This window comes from Primulina tabacum, chromosome 7, assembly GCF_025594145.1.
Source record: "Primulina tabacum isolate GXHZ01 chromosome 7, ASM2559414v2, whole genome shotgun sequence".
Taxonomy (NCBI): domain Eukaryota; kingdom Viridiplantae; phylum Streptophyta; class Magnoliopsida; order Lamiales; family Gesneriaceae; genus Primulina; species Primulina tabacum.
In genome coordinates this window covers 39923780-39945303 of record NC_134556.1, presented here as the reverse complement: position 1 = coordinate 39945303, position 21524 = coordinate 39923780, and the positions used below count along the sequence as shown (strand labels likewise).

At 38.4% G+C, this 21524-nt stretch overlaps 1 protein-coding gene across 1 annotated transcript; it reads right to left on the bottom strand.

The window, feature by feature from the left end:
* Positions 1–545: 545 nt before the first annotated feature.
* LOC142551008 (transcriptional regulator STERILE APETALA) lies at positions 546–15617 on the bottom strand. Its single transcript, XM_075660057.1, has 3 exons — positions 15381–15617; positions 1233–1776; positions 546–1120 (listed from the first exon to the last, which is right to left on the bottom strand). Exons 1-3 carry the CDS (start codon positions 15615–15617, stop codon positions 546–548), a joined length of 1356 nt encoding a protein of 451 aa, XP_075516172.1.
* Between the last annotated feature and the right edge of the window lie 5907 nt (positions 15618–21524).

The window sequence follows — 21524 nt, the reverse complement described above, 5'->3', positions numbered from 1 at the left end:
CATTTGAGGCAGAAACTAACATGAACGCATGCAAAAAAGAAATGATGATATTCATTCGATACACACACATATATAATATCTTGGACAATCCAGTGTGGGCATTTTATATGAGCACTGTTACGATGATATCAACTAATTGTATTTGATAAAATTGTATATCCAATAGATGGACGCTGCAATAGTGGTGCTCGAGAGTCGTGTCTTTATGTATAAAAATAAATCATCACAAGAGTATAAAATCATATCTAAATTTATTCAAGAAAAGCTGTAGGCGGTGGTGTGAATCTTTTAGTTCATCTGATAGAGTGAAGATCAATTCTCATGAAATTAGATGAAACTTCAAATTTTTTTTTTTTACCCCCCATCCAACCAATCAAATTCAAATAATTTTACAGTCGTGAAAATGACTTATGCGCAAGCCCTGAAGTATCAAGAAACTTCTCTTAGAGCTGCAAACATAACAACCATGAACTAAAATAATAATAATAATAATAACCAAAACCCCAATAATTTCGCCAGATGAATTTTCTTGATAAAAATCGCAATTATTGAGCCCCAAAATCCCAAACATGAATAGTGGCATCGGAAGAACAAGCAGCCACATATCTTTCATCTGCAATAAGGGCATAGCATACCCCTATTCCTTCCCTTAATCTGTACAGGAAATGTCCATGTTCTATTTCCCAAACCCTAATGATTCCACCTGCACAAGTTAGCCCATATCCGCCATTTATGCAACCCAAGATCTCCCTCTGTGACACACCCCTTAACCGACATGCCATGTTCATATCCGGCACATGGAGTACTCTAGTTGCTCCCCGTCTATCAGTTATCATAGCTGAGTTGTCGTTGCAGTCAAATGAGCCAACAATGATACCCCTTCGGTATTCTTCGTCATGTAGCACCAACCCTTGGTTTTCGAGATCAAATGCTACTAGCCTTAGGCTCGTGCAGGCCACAGCCAAATGATGGCTTGTTACCCTAATTCGGCATATAAGATCAGTTACTTCAGTTAGTAGATGCCACCCCATTACGGCTTCCGGATCAGTTAGGACTCCTCCAACAAAAACAAGCTCTTCCGTCTCACTATTCCAGACGTGAAATGCACGACCAGGAACACCTGGAAAACGAACGAACAATGAAAAAAGTACATGAAACATGGAACTTCACAAGGCAGCCTGATCGGTTCTCAAGTAAAACATTAAAGCCACAAATCTTGAACTACTAAACACCTGCATAGAGGCCAACCCACCATCGGTTACAGCCCGTAAAGTCGACTAGAGCCCCGTCATTCACAACATCACCCAAATATGCTCTTCGTAGAGGATTCACTCCGTTGATGACAGCCATATGAATGTCACCATCTAGAGTAGCAAAGACAAGGCGAATGTCGGATAAAATGATACCCGAAACAGCACTAGAAAAACGACCAAGCCGACCACGATGCTGAGGATACAAAGTAGAGAGGCGGAGCCTGGTTGGAAGGTGGAATAGGTGAACTGCACCATCAGCGAATCCAGCAGCAAGGTGATGATCAGAAAGAGCCAAGCGGCGGCATGAGAGACCGTCATCATCATTGTTGTTGTTATCTGTCGGGACAAAATGAAGGGTGGCGTATATATTTCTGCGTGAGCGGAAGTTACAGGCTGTCTGGTGGCGATATATGTATTCTTCTCGCCAAGTGTTCCGGATAAGATGGGTGATGTTCCAAACACCGCGTGTTAGATTCTGCCATAGAAGTTCGGAACGAGATATGGCTCGCCAGGTAGAACAAACCTGCATGCATTTAGAACATTACATTGGCAAAACCATGTTGAACTAAAAATTCATATCCATTTGTGAGCGAAAGAGACCGGCTAAAGCAGTGCAAAAATGAGATTGGTTTGACAAAATAAGATGAACCCAAGAAATTGCTTCTTAGACACTGAAAGTTCTGTTTCCACAGTGTATGTGTGAGTTGAGAGTGAGTGTTGTGTGTTTCAGAATATAGGTGTTGTGCGTAGGTGTTGTAACACCCACGACAACATGCAGCGGAAATTATGATTTTAACACACCTACACGTAGCTGGAATAATGATAATAATACGAGATACGAGATGTAAATTATGCACAAGTATAAAATACTTGTGCGGTGCCTCAGGGCAAAATAATTCACTAGAAAAACTTGTAAGTTTACAAAAACCAATACTAGTGAAAGAATAAAACAACTCCCTTATTAAGGCGAGTAACAAATTGCATTCTAAACCTCTAACAAACCGTATAACCAAAATACATAGGATGCATCAACTGAGAAGTGAAAAAAAATCTTCAAAACTCCACACACTAATCAACACGGTGATTAGGTGTTGTCTTCGGATGTTGGCAGCACTTCACAGCAACAAGTTATCAATCACGAGATGGCTTCAATCAGAAAATCTTTTCTTCGTACAAATGCATCTCTGTCTCTCCGAAAGTTTTTGCTCTATATCGTCACTCTCTCACACTTTCTTTTCTTCTCCTTTGAGTCCTATTTAACATAGAAAAACCAATTTCATTAGGAAACAAACTCTTTTTAAAACAAGGATAATATCTTAAAGATATTAATTTATAAGAGATCATATCATCAATTTCGAGATTATCCTCATGTCTAGAAAGGCAAAATATTAAAGATAAAAAAGGAAAATATATCAAGGAATAAAATTCCTTTCAATCTCCCCTTTTTTGCCTTTATGGACAAAACAACCCAAAAATGGTTGTACATCTCAGCTCCCCCTGAGTTAGCAAATCAGTGACTCAACCAACTTTAGTTGACTCCCCCTGAATTCTACCGTTAAGCCTTCCCCTGAAGAAAAATACAGTTCACACAGATGTTGTATGTTAGATGTTGCAACATTCAGATCATAACACCGAAATAGTTCATTAATCAGGAGGGACAAAGATCAGAGAGAATAAAAGGACAACTAAAATACTAAAACCATCAAGAGAGAAAAAAAACTCAAAATCTCATTATCCTTCATTACTGCCATCATCATCAGCCATTTTTGCTCCACTGGTTCCAGCTATATCTGTATCTACTCCCCCTTTTTGTCCAGAATGGACACTTTCACCCAGCAGAAGCTCATAGTCAGCCACTTGATTTTCATAATGTTCAATGGTTTTCTTGGCATTTTCAATCTGTTGTCGACCATAGGCAATCTGAGCTTGAATGTAGGAGATAGACAGTGTGACATAACCAGTAGGAGGAACATCTGTAGGTGGCTGTTCAGCTGTCTCAGGCACATGTTCAGATGTTGTATCATCAGTGTTGCCAACATCCGGAGCAACACTGGAAGTCACCCACGGCAGATCAATCTGTCTGTTGCCTTTAAAATACACAGGAGAAATCTTCAAGGAGTCTCTAACAAGGCAGAGATCTTCATCAATGTCCCTAATGAACCCTTGAGACTCCAAGATCCCATAGATCAGTGAGGGATATGGTAGCTTAGTCTTCTTGAAGTCCTCTTCAGCATATTGTAACTGCTGTCCTGAACACCAATCTCCCAAATTAAAGGCCCTTCCAGTGCCAATATTAAACAAAACCAGGGCTTGAGATCTGGTCACAGTGGTGGAATTTGTTGACGGGGTCCAATTCCAAATGGAGGTCTTATGTAGGACAGAGTAGAAGGACGTGAGATTAGCAGCGCTCAGCTTCTTTGGATAGTCGGGGAATACTTGGATCACACCTCCTGTGAGCACAGAGGTGACAGCATGTATGTCAAGATCCTCGTCAGCTTCCTCAAGATCCGGAGTGTTGTAGAATTCATTAATCACCGACGGGAAGAACTTGTAGATATGATCCCGAACAAACACTCTCCCATACTTCACCGATTCCTCATGTCCAACACTGCGCAGAAGATTACAGTAGAATTCTAACACCACACGGCGACAGTAGGGCATAACAGTGGTGACTGTGGATAGCAACTTTCTGTTTCTGAGAAACTCAACCAGGTTGTATTTCCCATAGGCAATGACATCAATATTTTTCTCCTCAACCTACTCTCTCTGAACAAACAGCGGCCATAATGCCAAGGCATCCTCAGAATAAAATTTGGGGGAAAAAGACTTACTCACATCATAGTCAGCAGAGTCAATGTTGTGCTCGGTGTTGTCAACATCCACCTCAACACCGGCAGCAACATCAGTAGCATCATCTTCAGAAGACTCGCTAGATTCAGAGTCGATGTCCTCAGATGCATCATCACCTTGTTCCTCAGATTCAAAGTCAGATACAGACGATGAGGAGGAGTCATCAGAGGCACCAGGCCGGTTTTGCTCGAATTCCTTCATCATTTCTGAGTCAGGTTCATTCTCCTTAGCCATTTGTTTTCGGGCGGCCTTATCTTCTTTGAGCTGACCAAGAAACTCTGCCTATGATTGTTCATCATCTTCAGGTTCACCAGGAGATTGTTCTTCTGCAGCTTCATGAGAATCCGTGAATGGGTTTGGCTTTTGACTACCAGAAGTAGAACCAGATTCCTTAGCAGCAAAATTTGGTTTGGGGCGAGCCACCAACTCAAAATCATCATCATTGGAGTCGTCTCCAGATGAGAAATCAGGGTCCAGAATAAATGGGACGGTGGATGCCCTTGGTTTCTTGGTAGGGACAAAGTCAGGATCGAACCCTGCTTGTCTCTTTGACTTACGGCGCATAGGAGCAGGGGGAAAGGCTCTATTCACGGCCTCAAAATTTGGGGGATTCTCGACATTGATTTCGTTCCCAGGTTCACCAGGAGCGATCATTTCCAGCGGGATTGGTTCTTCTGGTACACCCACAATTTCCATGCCCACAACATCGGTTGTGGCTGTGGGTGTTGTGTCAGGTGATTTGTCGCCCATGCTCGCAGCCATTTCACTCCTAATGTCTTGAGGATCAAAGCCAGCCATCTGCGAAATATAGAATAGCAAAGTAGGGAATTTCGAAGAAGACAGAAATTTACGAAGAACACAGATACTTTTGCGCGAAAAAGAAAACAAATAGTTAGGGTAGGAGAGATTTTAGAATATGAGGGAAAATAGTAAGCCGTAAAGTTGTTCCTTATTTATCCCTAAATATTTAAGCACACCCCTCCAACGGTAACATTCTGATGAGCCGCAACTCCGGCATTTTTCCAAATCCGTTTTTACTCCAACGGTAACTTTCTGAACTAGTGTACTTATTATTTCAAGTAACAAGTCAGCAATAGATCGAATTAACCCCACAAACAATTAGCAATCAAGATATTTCAAAATTACGTTGGTTAGGGTGTTCTTCGAATTTCATGAATCAAAAACTGATAGCCCACTGGACATGATGAATTCACAAAACAACAGTATGAATGACTTAAATTTATGCCTAAAGTATGATCAAAAAGGCATGCACACGCATGTGATCAAACTGTGATCAGTCTGTACTTAGGTGTTGGCAACACCTCTTGGCAACACTCACAAGTTGGACTCAAACTTTCTTGAACATTTTTAATTCAGACATGGTAGCTCTCACTCTAGAAGAACGGTCTTCATAGGACTCCTCTAGGTAGTTTTTTCCATCTGTATTTTGACTTAGAAGTGGTAGCTCCCACACTAGAAGAACGGTCTTCATTGGACTCCTCTAGGTAGCTTTTTTCATTTTCTTCTAGACATTTTTTTGTTCTATTTTATTCTCTTTTCTATTTTTCACCATATTGCTCAAGAATTTTCTAAGTCATTATCTACATTGGACAAGATCATGTGGTACACGATCATCCTCAACAGCTTTATGACTTAGATTGAGCACACACCATTCTTTGGAGAATATTGATGGAAGTTTGATTCACAACTGATAGCACGTCATTCAGTATCCTACACTTGTACAGGCTTCACACAAAGCAGGATGTATGCAATATGTCTAGCATCCTAAAAATAAAATGCACATGCATGCTGGGTGTTGTCCACAGGTGTTGTAACACCGAGGACAACATCCGTGAGTGATCATTGTGCACACAAGCTGAGAGACTTCCTAAGATTGGAAAATCTCTCAAAATCCAATGGTTTTGTAAAAATATCAGCCAGTTGGTTCTCAGTTCTAACAAATTCCATTCGAATTGTACCCTTATCAACCAAATCTCGAATAAAAATGATGTCAAATGTCTATGTGTTTCGTTCGAGAGTGTTGTACTGGATTTTTTGAAATATCAATTGCACTTGAATTGTCACAGTATACAATTAAGGTGTCACTGTTGAAACCATAGTCTTTAATCATTTGATTCATCCACAAAAGTTGTGAACAACAGCTAGCAGCTGCAACATATTCAGATTCAGCAGTGGACAGAGATACACAATTTTGCTTTTTACTATACCATGACACCAAATTGTTATCTAGATAAAAACATCCTCCAGTGGTACTCTTCCTATCATCTAGATTTCCAACCCAGTCAGCATCACTAAAGCCCACTAAATTGGTGTTTGTTTCTTTGGTGTACCATAAACCTAAGTCAACTGTTCCTGATATATATCGCAAAATTCTTTTGACAGCCTTTAGATGAGTGACTTTAGGATCAGCCTGGTACCTAGCACACAAACAAACACTAAACATGATGTCGGGACGACTTGCACTTAAGTAAAGAAGACTGTCTATGATGCTGCGATACTGGGTGTTGTCAACACCTGCCGCAACATCGTCTTTGGACAATTTTTCAGTCGACCCCATTGGTGTTTTCATGTGCTTAGTGTTCTCAGTAGAGAATTTCTTCACCAAATTCTTGGCATACTTGGATTGACATAGAAAGATACCATTCATGCATTTGTTTAATTTGCAATCCAAGAAAGAAACTTAATTCTCCTACCATGCTTATTTCAAATGTGGTAGACATGCATTTAACAAATTCATCAACATGATTTTGAGAAGAAGCACCAAAAATGATGTCATCCACATAAATTTGTCACACAAGAATATCAAGCTTCGATTTTAGAATAAAAAGGGTTTTATCAACCTCACCTCTTTTGAAGCCTAAGTCAAGCAGATATTCTCAGTAAGCCTTCCATACCATGCTCTTGGAGCTTGTTTAAGTCCATAGAGTGCTTTTTTCAACTTGTAGACATGGTTCGGGTGGTGTGGATCTTCAAATCCTTTAGGTTGGCTTACATAGGCTTCTTCTTTCAAGATGCCATTCAAAAAGGCACTTTTCACATCCATTTGATATAATTTTATGTCCATGTAACATGCAATAGCAAGTAAAAGTCTAACCGATTCAATCCGGGCAACAGGGGCAAACGTTTCATCAAAATCAATTCCTTCAATTTGAGTATACCCTTGAGCCACTAGCCTAGCTTTATTTCTCACAACAATTCCAGATTCATCAGTTTTGTTTTTAAAGATCCATTTGGTTCCAATAACATTCACATTATCGGGTCTGGGAACCAAATCCCACACATCATTCCTGACAAATTGTTCAAGTTCCTCATGCATTGCATCAACCCAAAATTCATCTTTTAAGGCTTCATTTATATTTTTGGGTTCCATGAGTGAAACAAAACAAGAGTGACTTACTTGAGAGTATACGGAAGTCATGCAAACTAGTCCCATCATTTTGCGATAGTCTACCTTTCTCCTTTCTTCTCGTTTGCATTCCTCCGAATGTTTCTCCAATGATCTGAGATGATGGATGATTTTTCTGAACCTTGCTGGGAATATCAATCTCTTCATTGGTTACACTGTCATCATTCTCAGTATACTTTCCTAGTTCATCATTTGATTCTGCCAGTGTAGGTGTTGTCTCCGGTGTAACACCGGGTGCAACATCTGTGTTAGGCAGTGTCTCACTTTCGTTCAGCAGCCCATCAATATCATCCTCGATTGTTTTTCCCGTTAGATCTGCAAGATCATCAAAAACAACGTTAATAGACTCCATAGTCGTTTTTGTTCTCAGATTATACACGCGATAGCCACGACTATTAGATGAATAACCAACGAATAAACATTTGTCACTTTTAGAGTCAAACTTTGCAAGATGGTCTCGGTCATTCAAACATAACATACACACCCAAAGACATGAAAATACTTAAGTTTCGGCCTCTTTCCCATGATGATTTCATAGGATGTCATAGTAGAACCACTCCTTAAGTACACACGATTTGAAATATGACATGCTGTGTTCAAGGCCTCGGCCCAAACTCTCTTTGAAATATTCTTTGAACTTAACATGACCCTAGCCATTTCTTGCAGTGTCCTATTCTTCCTTTCGGCTATTCCATTTTGTTGAGGAGTCTTAGGGGCCGAAAATTCATGAGTTATCCCTCTCTTTTCACAAAATGATATAAAGTGTGAGTTTTCAAATTCTTTACCATGGTCAGTCCTTATCTTACCAACCCTCAGATTATGTAGATTAGTAATCTTAGCATGTAATTTCTTGAAAACATCAAATGTATCGGATTTTTCTCTAAGAAATCTACCCATGTAAAGCGAGAGAAATCATCCAGACAAACGCATGAATACTTCTTACCTCCAAGACTTTCCACTTCCATTGGACCCATAAGATCCATGTGCAAGAGTTCAAGACACCGTGTTGTCCCAAAGTATTGCAACACTTGATGGGGAACACGTGTTTGCTAACCCTTTTGACATGCACCACAAACATACGGAATTCCAGAGGATAAATTAGGCATACCTCTCACAGCATCGTACTTACCAAGGTTCTTTAATGTCTTGAAGTTTGCATGACCCAATTTTTGATGCCACAAGTTTAGTTCACTTACTTTTGAATGATTGCATACTAAGTCTTCTCCAAGTTGATAGCAATTATCAGCAGACCTTGTACCTGTCAAAATACGAGTATTAGAATTATCAAACACTTCACAATTGTCTTTATCAAACTTAACATGCAAACCGTCATCACAAAGTTGACTAATGCTTATTAAGTTCGAGTTAAGCCCTTCGACATAAAGCACATTGTGTAGATTAGGCAGTCCATCAACATTCAAGGTTCATTTGCCAGCAATTCTTCCTTTAGCACCACCACCATATGTCACATGACCACTCCTCAGTTCAACATAGTCAATCAAATGGTCTTTAGAACCTGTCATGTGGCGCGAACAGCCACTGTCAAAGTACCATATTCCTGCAATGTTAGTCTTTAATGAAGTATAAATAACGGAACATTGAATCTTAGCCTTTGGTACCCAAACCCTTTTTACCGTCGGTTTTCTGTTGGCAGTGTTGCGTCGGGTGTTATACAACACCTGTGGCAACACCTGTTCTGATTCCCATCTCTTGTAATCATCTCTCAGTTTAAAGCAGTAGGGTTTGATATGACCAGGTCTAAAACAATAGTGGTAGATAAAGTGGCGTTTTCTGGATTTGGACTTCTTGGTAGATATTTGCCTTTTAGATGGAGCACCTTTTTCAGTTTGTGTAGCATTTGAGGTTTCAACACTTCCTTTGACAAAAACAGTTGGTTTTCTCTCAGTATTGGAAGATTCTCCAATTTCGAACAGACTGTTCGGATAACCAAGTTCAACTTTGTCATTTTGTCCAATCATCAAAAGTGAATCAAGTTTGAATGAACTTGAATTCATCTTGGCAAGAATCTGAGTTGCTTCTCCAAGTTCCTTTTTGACTTTGCATAATTCCAAATCTTTCTTGCTTAAGATTACTTCAAGTCGTGAAATTTGTGACTTTAACTCAGCATTCTCTTTGGAGAGAATTGCATTTCCTTTAGTTCTTTTGATCCAGTCTTCATATAATTCTTCGTACATCGTCTGCACACTTTCTAGAGTGACTTCATCATCATCTACCTCTTGAGTTTCAGACTGACTTGCCTCCGCAAGGGTTGTAGATTTAAGACATACTGAATTCGAAGAGGTGTTGCGGCCAGGTATTGCAACACCTGTGGCAACACCCAAAGGATTGATTTGCATTGAGCGTTTTTCCTTGATCACAGAAGATAACGATGTGTGATTTTCAGATTCACTTGATCCTTGATCATCATCAGACTCTTCATCACTCAGGGTGACAGTCATGCCTTTGTTTTTCCTAAGTCGATTGGCACACTCATTGGCATAGTGTCCATATCCCGAACACTCTCTACATTGCAACGAGTCCAGGTTTCTGACATTAGATTGGATTTGCACTTCGGTTTTTGGTCGAAACTGTCCTTTCATAGGAGTAAACTTTTGAGCTTTTGCAAAACTGGTGTTATTGGGCAGTTCAGATTTTTGTCTAATTTTCTTTTTTTCTCTCATAGTCTTCAAGTAATCACCAAATTTCTTAGTAAACAGAGAGATCGATTCTTCACCTAAATCAGACTTATCCACCTCTTTAGATATTTGAAGGATTTCATCATAAGATTCGGTTGAGGCTTCAAAGGCTATTGTCTTCCCTTTATCCTTCCTTTGTAGATCAAGATTCATCTCAAAAGTTCTGAGAGAACTCATTAGTTCATCCAAGTTGATCGTTGAAGTGTCTTTAGATTCCTCAATAGCGCAAACTTTGACATTGAATCTCTCAGGAAGAGATCTTAGAACCTTGTTCACCAATCTTTCATTTGGTATGGGATCTCCTAGGCCATGTGATTCATTTGAGAGTTGTCTCAACCGGCAGTCATACTCAAGAATAGACTCCTTGTCCTCCATTCTCAAACTTTCGAACTTTGATGTCACCATCCTTAGCCTAGTTTTACGCACACTTGCGGATCCTTCACAGTGCTTCTGGAGTATCTCCCAAGCATCTTTGGCGCATACACAAGTGGTGATTAAATTAAACATCCTTGTGTCAACAGATGAAAATATAGCATTGAGAGCCTTGGAATTAAAGTTTGAAGTTTGCACTTCATCGACAGTCCATGTACTTTCAGGTTTGAGCCGTGTGTCTCCATCAGCATCCTCAAGTTTTGGTGGACTCCAACCATCAAGTACACGTTGCCAAGCTCTTTCTTCAATGGATTTAATAAAAACCCTCATCTTTACTTTCCACAATGCATAGTTTGATCCATCCAACACGGGAGGCCTAAAAACAGTATTTGTTGATCCTTCCATAATTCCTTTTCACTCTGAAAACAAAACAAAACAGGATCTCACTTAGTAGCGTCAAGTGGAAGCTCTGGTACCAATTGAAAGTTCTGTTTCCACAGTGTATGTGTGAGTTGAGAGTGAGTGTTGTGTGTTTCAGAATATAGGTGTTGTGCGTAGGTGTTGTAACACCCACGACAACATGCAGCGGAAATTATGATTTTAACACACCTACACGTAGCTGGAATAATGATAATAATACGAGATACGAGATGTAAATTATGCACAAGTATAAAATACTTGTGCGGTGCCTCAGGGCAAAATAATTCACTAGAAAAACTTGTAAGTTTACAAAAACCAATACTAGTGAAAGAATAAAACAACTCCCTTATTAAGGCGAGTAACAAATTGCATCCTAAACCTCTAACCAACCGTATAACCAAAATACATAGGATGCATCAACTGAGAAGTGAAAAAAAATCTTCAAAACTCCACACACTAATCAACACGGTGATTAGGTGTTGTCTTCGGATGTTGGCAGCAATTCACAACAACAAGTTATCAATCACGAGATGGCTTCAATCAGAAAACCTTTTCTTCGTACAAATGCATCTCTGTCTCTCCGAAATTTTTTGCTCTATATCGTCACTCTCTCACACTTTCTTTTCTTCTCCTTTGAGTCCTATTTAACATAGAAAAACCAATTTCATTAGGAAACAAACTCTTTTTAAAACAAGGATAATATCTTAAAGATATTGTGATATCATATCTTAAAGATATTACGAGTCATATCAAAATATAGTCTTATATCACATATTGAATTTATAAGAGATCATATCATCAATTTCGAGATTATCCTCATGTTTAGAAAGGCAAAATATTAAAGATAAAAAAGGAAAATATATCAAGGAATAAAATTCCTTTCAGACACCACGTAAATTTCAACTTTAATTAAGCAAAAAAAAAATAATCCCCACCCCCAACCAAGAAATTAAATATATGTAGTCTCTGCCAGGACTAGCAATAATATGATTTTGCATGAATTCCATATCCACAATCAAGCCGAAAATATTTGATGGTGATAATCAGATGGAAAGACAGCAAGAAGCAATAATTTATACATGCATGTCAGAATGGTATGATATAGGTGAAATTGAAAATTAGACCTGGACATTGACAACTAAAACACAAGAAAGAACAGTGATAACACAACACTCAACAATTTCGCCAGTAATCTCACGCCAAGATAAATGTTGTCGGCCACACTTTCTTCTCCGAGAGCATTTTGGAGTATAGATAAAAATAAATAAAAATATCGGAATGTATTTGATCGTCGTTTCTTCTTTTATATAAGATATGTATAACAATCACATCAACAACAAATTAAAAGTTGTTACCGATTATACAACTGCATAAAGAAAGACCTATAGCAATCGCAAGGATGAGGTACTGATCATCTCATCCTTTGTATCGATTAAAGATCTCAAATCATATTATTTTTTCATCAGCTAAACAACGATATTGTCAACTTTCTCCTTCAAAGTACACATATGATCAACTTAACCTTTGGGAACAGAAACAAGGAATTGGTCTCAAATGGTCTAAAGTTGTGCCGACAATACCTCAATCCACATATTTTCTATTTACACACACACACACACACACTCCATCACCCCTCCCTTTGTTATAATCAAGAAAGAACATGAGAACACTAAAAACCTCACGACCAAGTTGTAAAGGCCCTCGTCCACCTCCAATTCGTTTCGAGAATTCAAATGATCTATAACAGACAATCACGGCAGCCACTTGCTGCTAGATCTCATCCATGCACATCAAGGACTCGTTTACAACTCGATATTTGCCTTCATCTATACAAAATGTTTATCTTTTGATGCACCTATTAGATTTACACCAGTGGAAGTCTTATTTTTATTATTTTACTCAAATTAACTATCTTATATTTTTTAATCTCTTTCATTTATTCATTTCTTTGGTTACTTTTAACAGTTATGGTACAAAATGTACCGGATTTTACATCGTTCCATACTTCATACCCTGATATGATGGGTGAATACATTGTTTTCAAGTTTCCTATCGCTGTTTAAACCAGTTTGTTAATGCTAGTTAGTAGTTTGTTTCACTATTGAAGTTAGACTTTCAGATGTAATACAAACTCTTTTTTATACTACGTGAAAATTTTATATTTGGGAGGTTTATTTTTTTTAGAAGTTTATAAATTTTAAAGACAAGTTCTAGTTCAATGCGGGATACGAGTATATTTTTTAAATGTAGAAGAATAACAGTGTAAACACATTTTTAAAATGTAAATTTTAAATATTTAGTAAGACATTTTATTACAAGGACGAAAGAATCAGAAATATTGTACTACAGAGATATCACGACGATGGAATGCCCATCCCATAACTGTAGCCAAAAATAGCTAATTGCTATGACATAAAATATGAATAATTTTTTTAAAAATATATTACCATCAATATATACGTTACTCAAAATAAAAATGAAAAGTATATCTTTTTTTTCCAATACCCCACGAAAACACATTATCTTAACTCTAATATATCGATCAAAATCAAAAAATGTAAAATAACAGAATTATTTTAGTATGATCAATCTTTGATCATTTAAACAGCCCATTTCTCCTAAAAATAAAAATTGAAATTATGTTATTGTCATTCCTTTTGGAATCTTGGAAACCCATTCCTAATTTAAAAATATATATATATATACCAACTCCCAAGAATTCTCGTGCAAGCATGCTCCCACTTGATATGGACACATATAATATAATATACTTTATTGACTCTGCATGGATTCTGTAGCCCCATTCTAGGCATGACACCCCCTCCCCTCTTCCCTTTAATAAAGATTACAATCTACACCTCTCTCCTCTCTCACACAGAAAAATCGGGGAGATAGCAGCAGGGAAAATTATATACGTGCATCTACATACATATTTTCGAACAAGATCCTCCACTGGTGTTCTGCGTGTTCACATGATCTAACGATAGTGCTTTGATCCAAAACCCATATTTTCTTGGTAGTTCGCCTGTACGAGATATATTAACAAGCCTATGTTGATTAAGACCAACAAAAAATTTCATTAAGAAATTTTCCATTTTACTCTTAATCAATAAGTGTTTTAATAGTATATAAAAAATGTTGAAAATAACACTAAATATAGACATTAAATTATATAGTTGGAAGGGAAGGTTGATAAAAGGAAATTCAGCGCTTTTATTTTTAGGGCAGGATCGAAGAACTACATAACATATCATAGGTAATTAATTCATGAGCCATGAATGATTAATCGCTAAATACTTTATTTTGCAACAGACGTATAAGAAAAAGAAATAGTGGAAATGGAGTCGTCAGGTAGACTATACAAAGTAAGATATTTTATCCCACCAGTTACGTAAAGCTGTAGATTTATACTGTTCTCCTCAACTTTACAATTATTATTGCCATGCTAAGAACACTGACATAATTTCCTTTTCAGATTAAGAAGATAAGCTCCTACTCCACATTAAGTGCATACAAAGACCACAAAATAACCGAGAAGATAAATCAACGACTGAACAGTAAATGCACGAACAGACAACATAAAAAGAAAACTTCAGTTTGTAGCCATCTACATCTGACACTTTTTAAAATTTTTAAATAAAGAAATTATCAGATGAATAATACAGAGGGAATTTATATTAGTTACACGCAAACCGCAAAGGGTAATAATTTAATTTAGTACTTGAGAGATATAGCAAGATTTGATACTTGAGAAGGGGAAAGGATAAGGCCTATTTCGCTCGAGGGTCCCTGTCAAAATCTGCAGAATGGGTGTAAATTTTTTGACAGAGCAAGAAAGGAATCAGGCAGATAAAATAGAAAAAACTATGGAAACAAAATAACCCTTTTGCATGAAAGGATTTTGGAAGAGAATTGTTGGTCCAAAATTGGTGGTATTATTTTGGTTACTGCGACGAGAGTTTCACGTTTTGCCATTGAGAGCTAAGATACAAAATTAAAGTTGAACGTGTATTGCATATTGATTTGGTTAAAAAGTAGACCATCTTTTGATCTTTTTCAACGGCAATCTTTTAAGCTCGAGTACCACATGAAGTGACAAAGAGAGAGAAATCGATACGCAAGTCTCTTTACCACAAGGGTTTTCTAAAAAGATGATTATCCATGTATGTAACTAGCAATGTCTAAGCTCTAATTTTTCTACGTGATTCGGTCAAAGTTGCAAAAAATGAAATGATACGATATCTGTGTTATATCCCGCAAAGTAACGCATAAAGTTGATTTGAACATCGCTCAAATCATCATTAAAATCTCATGTAAATCCCAAAAAAGATAAAAGGGATATACCAAAAACGTACAGCTTACCTGGAAAATGTTGGAGAAAGCGTGCGCAGCAGCAAGTCGACCAGCAGTTCTTGATGCATCAGTGGCTACTTCAAATGCAAGAGCTTCAATGAATGGTTCGGGCCAGATTCCGTTACTGAATCGCCTCCTACTGCGAGAAGATGAAGGGCCAGCTTCAAACTCACCGCCTCCTCCTCCTCCTCCACCTCCGCCGACTTCAACTTCTTCATCAGAAGAAGATGAAGATGATGTTGACATATGGACGAAAAGTACGTACAACTAAGGTGTAACAGAATCTAGGAACCCCAAGATTTGGAGACAAAACAAAGCAAACAAAAAGAGAGATAAAAGACAAACCGAAGGGTCCCAAAAAAGAGAACTAATATTTTCAGTTTTTCAAGATTAGTGTTATAATTAATAGTTTTTTTGTTCTACAACGCCTCTCTTCGAGTAATATCTAATTTTTTACTCGTATAAAAATGTCGTTTGTTAACAGAAGAAACAATTGCATGGCGAGAAAGATGGAAGATGTAAAGGTCGAGGAGTAGAAGGAACGATAAGTTGCAACAAAAACTGCTTCTATATTGCAAAAGCATGACCTCGACAATAACAACTTTACTAATGGACATTTGAATTCACAAAAATTCATATATTATGTGTCTGAAAATAGGAGGATTTTATTTTTGTAAATTCGAATGAAAGAAAATTAGGGTGGATTAAACATTGGCCGCCCCTCAAAGTAATCAACTTTAATGCGGCGAATGCAGTAGAAAAATTTCATCTTGTCATACATGTAATACGAAAAAAAAAAATGGATCTTTGCTTTTTTGACAAATTTCAAAATCAAAATATTTAAAACAAAAAACATGATTTGATAACGTAAATATCCAAAAGCATAATAAGATTATTGTTCAAGAATAAAAATACAATTTTCTCCATATAACATAACAAATTATCATGTCAAATTCCCAATCACGCGACACTTGCTAAGAAAATCAATTTCGATTTAGAATTATAGTTATGATTGCTATAATAAATCTCAAAGTTAGAGATATTGAGGTAAATAGGTTTTTTTATATGTTCCACATTTTATTATGGATACTTATGTATGTGTATCGCTCAAATTTTTTTTAATGTTACAGTTTTTTGTTTGATGAAAATGGGACATGTTGAAGAATATAGGATTAAAGTAGTGTATATAATGTTGCTGAGAAAAGCTTAAACTCCATTGCTCAACCTACTGAAGTATTTATACAAGGATTTACATCTACATATCCACATTAATAGGATCTCCAACAAACCTAGTGCTACTAATTAGGAAACTAACTAACTAACACTATCAGATTAGATACAAGCTAACTAACTACACTCCCCCTCAAGCTTAATCAAAGATACTCTGCAAATTAAGCTTGTTACACAATTCCTGGAAGCTTGGACGAGGTAATGCTTTGGTCAGAATATCAGCAACTTGATAGTGTGTTGGAACATAACTCAAACTGATTGTGCCATCATCCACCTTCTCGCTTATGAAATGCCTGTCAATCTCCACGTGTTTAGTTCGATCATGTTGCACGGGGTTCTTTGCCATACTCAATGCCGACTGATTGTCACAAAAGATACTTACTGACTTATGATTATCAACTCTGAGTTCCTCAAGTACTCTTTGATGCCACATTCCTTCACATATCCCTAGAGCAAGAGATCGAAGCTCTGCCTCTGCACTACTCCTCGCTACTACAGACTGTTTCTTAATGCGCCAAGACACGATATTTCCCCAGTCGTATGAACAATGTCCTGAGGTAGATCGCATGTCCGAAGAATCTCCTGCCCAATCAGCATCTGTGTATACTTCCACGCTGCGATTGGAGCACTTTCTGAACATAATGCCTTTACCCGGGTTTCCTCTCATGTACCGCAGAATTCTCAAAACAGCTTCCATATGCACCTCGGATGGATTGCTCATAAATCTACTGACCACACTTACTGAAAATCCAATATCAGGGCGTGTATGAGCAAGATAAATGAGTTTTCCTACAAGCCGCTGGTACTGATCCTTATTACATGCAGGTTCATTCCCTCGTGCAACAAGTTTGCTGGTTGAGTCCATAGGGGTTTCACTCGCCTTACACCCTATCATCCATGTGTCCTTGAGCAGGTCCATAACGTATTTGCGTTGAGATACAGCAATTCTATCTTTGGTTTTCCCTACTTCCATACCAAGAAAGTACTTTAAGCGACCTAGATCCTTGATTTCAAATTCCTTGGACAACACTTGTTTTAGTCTATGAGTCTCCTCCTTATCATCACCTGTGATTATAATGTCATCAACATATACACTCAATATTGAGCACTTCCCTCCTTGTGAATGCTTGACGAAGATGGTATGATCTGCTTGACACTGTTTGTAGCTATTCTGCTTTAGAACCTTAGAAAAGCACTCGAACCATGCCCTAGGTGATTGCTTGAGACTGTATAGTGACCGCTTCAGTTTATACACCTTATTCTGAGTATTACTATTACAGAATCCCTCTGGAATGTCCATGTATACTTCCTCTTCCAGTCTCCCATTCAAGAAAGCATTTTTTACGTCCAACTGCATTAAGGGCCAATCAAGATTGACGGCTAGAGAGAGCAATATTCGAATAGTGTTGAGCTTCGCTACTGGTGCAAATGTCTCTTGGTAATCAATTCCGTACGATTGCGTATACCCCTTCGCAATTAATCTAGCCTTCAGTATCTCTATAGTCCCATCTGACTGATGTTTTACCGAGAACAACCACCGACACCCTACTGTTCGTTTCCCTGGTGGGAGGTCAGTAATATCCCACGTTCCATTTTGCTCAAGGGCTTGGAACTCCTTGAACGTGGCAGCTCTCCATGCTGGATCTTCTAATGCTTCATGAACTGTGTTAGGCACTCTAACTTCATCGACTTTAGAGAGGAAGGCTCGGAAGTTTGCTGACAACTTTCCATAGTACAAGAAGTTTGCCTGTTCATTTGAGCTTCGTGTTCGAGGCTGCTTACGTAGAGCAATTGGCAACTCAATGGCAGATAATGGATCAGAACTATTACCAGGAATATTACCTTCCTCCGTTGAGTCATTCACTTCATCTGGTGAGAGTTCTTGGCAGTTTGGAGTTTGTGTACCTCTAGGGTTTTCTTGAGATGGTTCTGAGGTGGTTGGAGGCTGATCATCTGATGGAGTGGCACCGTCTACTTGAGATAAGGTGGGACCTTTATTGAGTGGTTGAGTGAGTTGCGTGGGAGTTGATGAATGTATAGGAGAAGGCTCTATGATAATGTCCAAGAACTGAGATTGAGACTAAGATTGAGACTGAGATTGCTCCCCTTCAATTTCGGGTCTGGTATAGAATGGCTGAGATTCATGGAATGTTACATCCATGGAAACAAATGTTTTCCTAAGAATCGGGGAATAACACTTGTAACCTTTGTGTCTTGGAGAATATCATATGAATATGCACTTAAGAGCTCTAGGATCAAGTTTTGATTGATGATACTGATGAACAAACACAGTACAACCGAATACTTTTGGTGTAATGGTATTTATTAGGTGTGTGTTAGGGTATGTACTAAGGAGAGATTGGCATGGTGTTTGGAACTTAAGTGTGCGGGAAGGCATACGATTAATGAGATATGTGGTTGTTAGTACTGCCTCTCCACAAAATTGTTTTGGTACCCTATATGAGAACATAAGTGCTCGTGAGACTCCCAAAAGTTGTCTATTCTTACGCTCGACAATACCATTTTGTTGTGGTGTGTCGGTGCATGAACTCGTTTGGACTATACCCTGAGATGAGAAATATTCTCCTAGTTTAGCATTGAAGTAATCTCGTGCATTATCTGAGTGAAATACTTGGACATGAGCATTGAACTGATTTTTCATCATACGGTGAAATTCCTTGAACATTTGGCAAGTCTCATATTTATGTTTCATTAAAAATACCCATGAAAAACGTGTGTGATCATCAACTAAAAGCAAGAACCATCGTGCACCTGATATATTTGTGACCCTGGATGCTCCCTAAATATCACTATGGATCATGGAGAAAGGATGTGTTGGTTTATATGATCTTGGTGCATAGGTGCTGCGAGTATGTTTTGAAAGTTGACAAACATCACAAGTGAATGAATTGATATCTTTATTAATGAAAAGAGAAGGAAACATGCGTTTGAGATACACGAAGCTCGGGTGTCCAAGACGAGCATGCAACAACATAATGCTTTCGTCTTTATTAACAACTAAACCAGAATTAAAACAAAGATTGAGAGAGGTTGGTTTTATTTCAGCCTGAGGTGGTGTGATGGTTTTGAGGAGATAGAGGCCTCCACAAAGCTCAGCCCTGCCAATCATTCTGCCAGAATTCATGTCCTGAAACACACACGAGTCAGTTAGAAATTTGGTTAAACAGTGATGATCTTTATTGAATTTCCTGACAGGCAGTAGGTTGCAATGAAGTTGAGGCACAAAGAAAATCGATTGCAGAGTCACTTGTGGCAACACGTGAACCGACCCTATGCCTATCACACGTGATCGAGAACCATCCGCAATACTAACATAGATCTCTTGTTTGCAGGGTGTATATGAAGTGAATAAGGAGCAATTACCAGTCATGTGATCCGAGGCACCTGAGTCAACAATCCATGGAGTGGATATTTCTGTATGTAATGCTGTAGCCAAGTTACCTTGTTGAGCAACATGTTCTGAGTTCACTGGTGGAGATGAAGATGTTGATGAGGGGTTGCCTTGGACCCGGTTGATGATAGACTGCAGAATGTTCATCTGATCCGGATTGAACTGAGCTACGGCTGCGACATGTCCACGTGGTTTCCAGTCTGCCGGCTTTCCATGCAACTTCCAGCATGTCTCCTTGGTGTGACCAGGTTTGCGACAATGCTCACACCAGGGACGTCCACGGGGATTTTTGTGTTGTTGAGCCTGAGATGCCACATGACCAATACTCCATGGAGACTGATCACCGGTGGGATTATATGTGCCTTCATGAGAAGCCAAGGCACTACTGTCAAGTGGATTCAGGGATGTCCTTCCGAGCATAACTTTGCGACGACTTTCTTCACGCCTTACTTCAGAAACCGCCTCGCGAATGGTAGGCAATGGCTTGGTTGACAGAATCCTGCTCCTTACTTCATCTAGTGATTTGTCAAGTCCAAACAAGAATTTGAAAACTCGCTTGGTCTCAACAATTTTCTTGTGATTTTCTCCATCATCTTGACACTTCCAGCAATGTGACTCAAGGAGATCAACCTTCTGCCAGTTAGCGAGTCAGATTAGTAAAGTATGTTTTGACTGAGTCCTCACCTTGTCGGAGGTCATGGAGCATGCCCTCAATCTCAAAGAGTTCAGCCGTATTGTCTTTGCACGAGAAGGTGTCTTGAACTGCCTCCCATATTTCCTTGGCAGTCTGGAATAGTAAGAAATTCTCACTTATCTCCTGAGTCATGGAGTTGATCAGCCATGCCATTATCATTGAATCATTTGCCTTCCAAGCTTTGATCTGATCTGCTGAACTTTCGAGGATGAACACACTGTCTGAGAGGTGATCTTATTTCCCTTTCCCTCGGATAAACATGAGAACCGAGCTAGACCACTGCAAGTAATTGTGGTCTGAGAGTTTGTGAGAAGTAATTGAGAGGAGGGACAGATCTTGAATGTTGTTTTGAGGTTGACATGGGTTTGATGAGTCTGATATTGATGATGAAGGAGGAATGCCTTCAATCTTCTCATGCTCTGATACCATGTTGAAGAATATAGGATTAAAGTAGTGTGTACAATGTTGCTGAGAAAAGCTTAAACTCCATTGCTTAACCTACTGAAGTATTTATACAAGAATTTACATCTAAAGATCCACATTAATAGGATCTCCAACAAACCTAGTGCTGCTAATTAGGAAACTAACTAACTTACACTATCAGATTAGATACAAGCTAACTAACTACAGGACATATGATGTTGTTGATCTGAAAGTATTAAATATTAAAGATTTATATGAGTTAGAAAATACACATAAAAAAAATTTAATATTTCTCTTATTTCCTAATTTAAAGAAAAAATATAAATATTTAATTTTGTTTTGCAGAGAGTACATAAATCTAAACCCAATCTGATCTTCAGTCTCTTCATGCCAT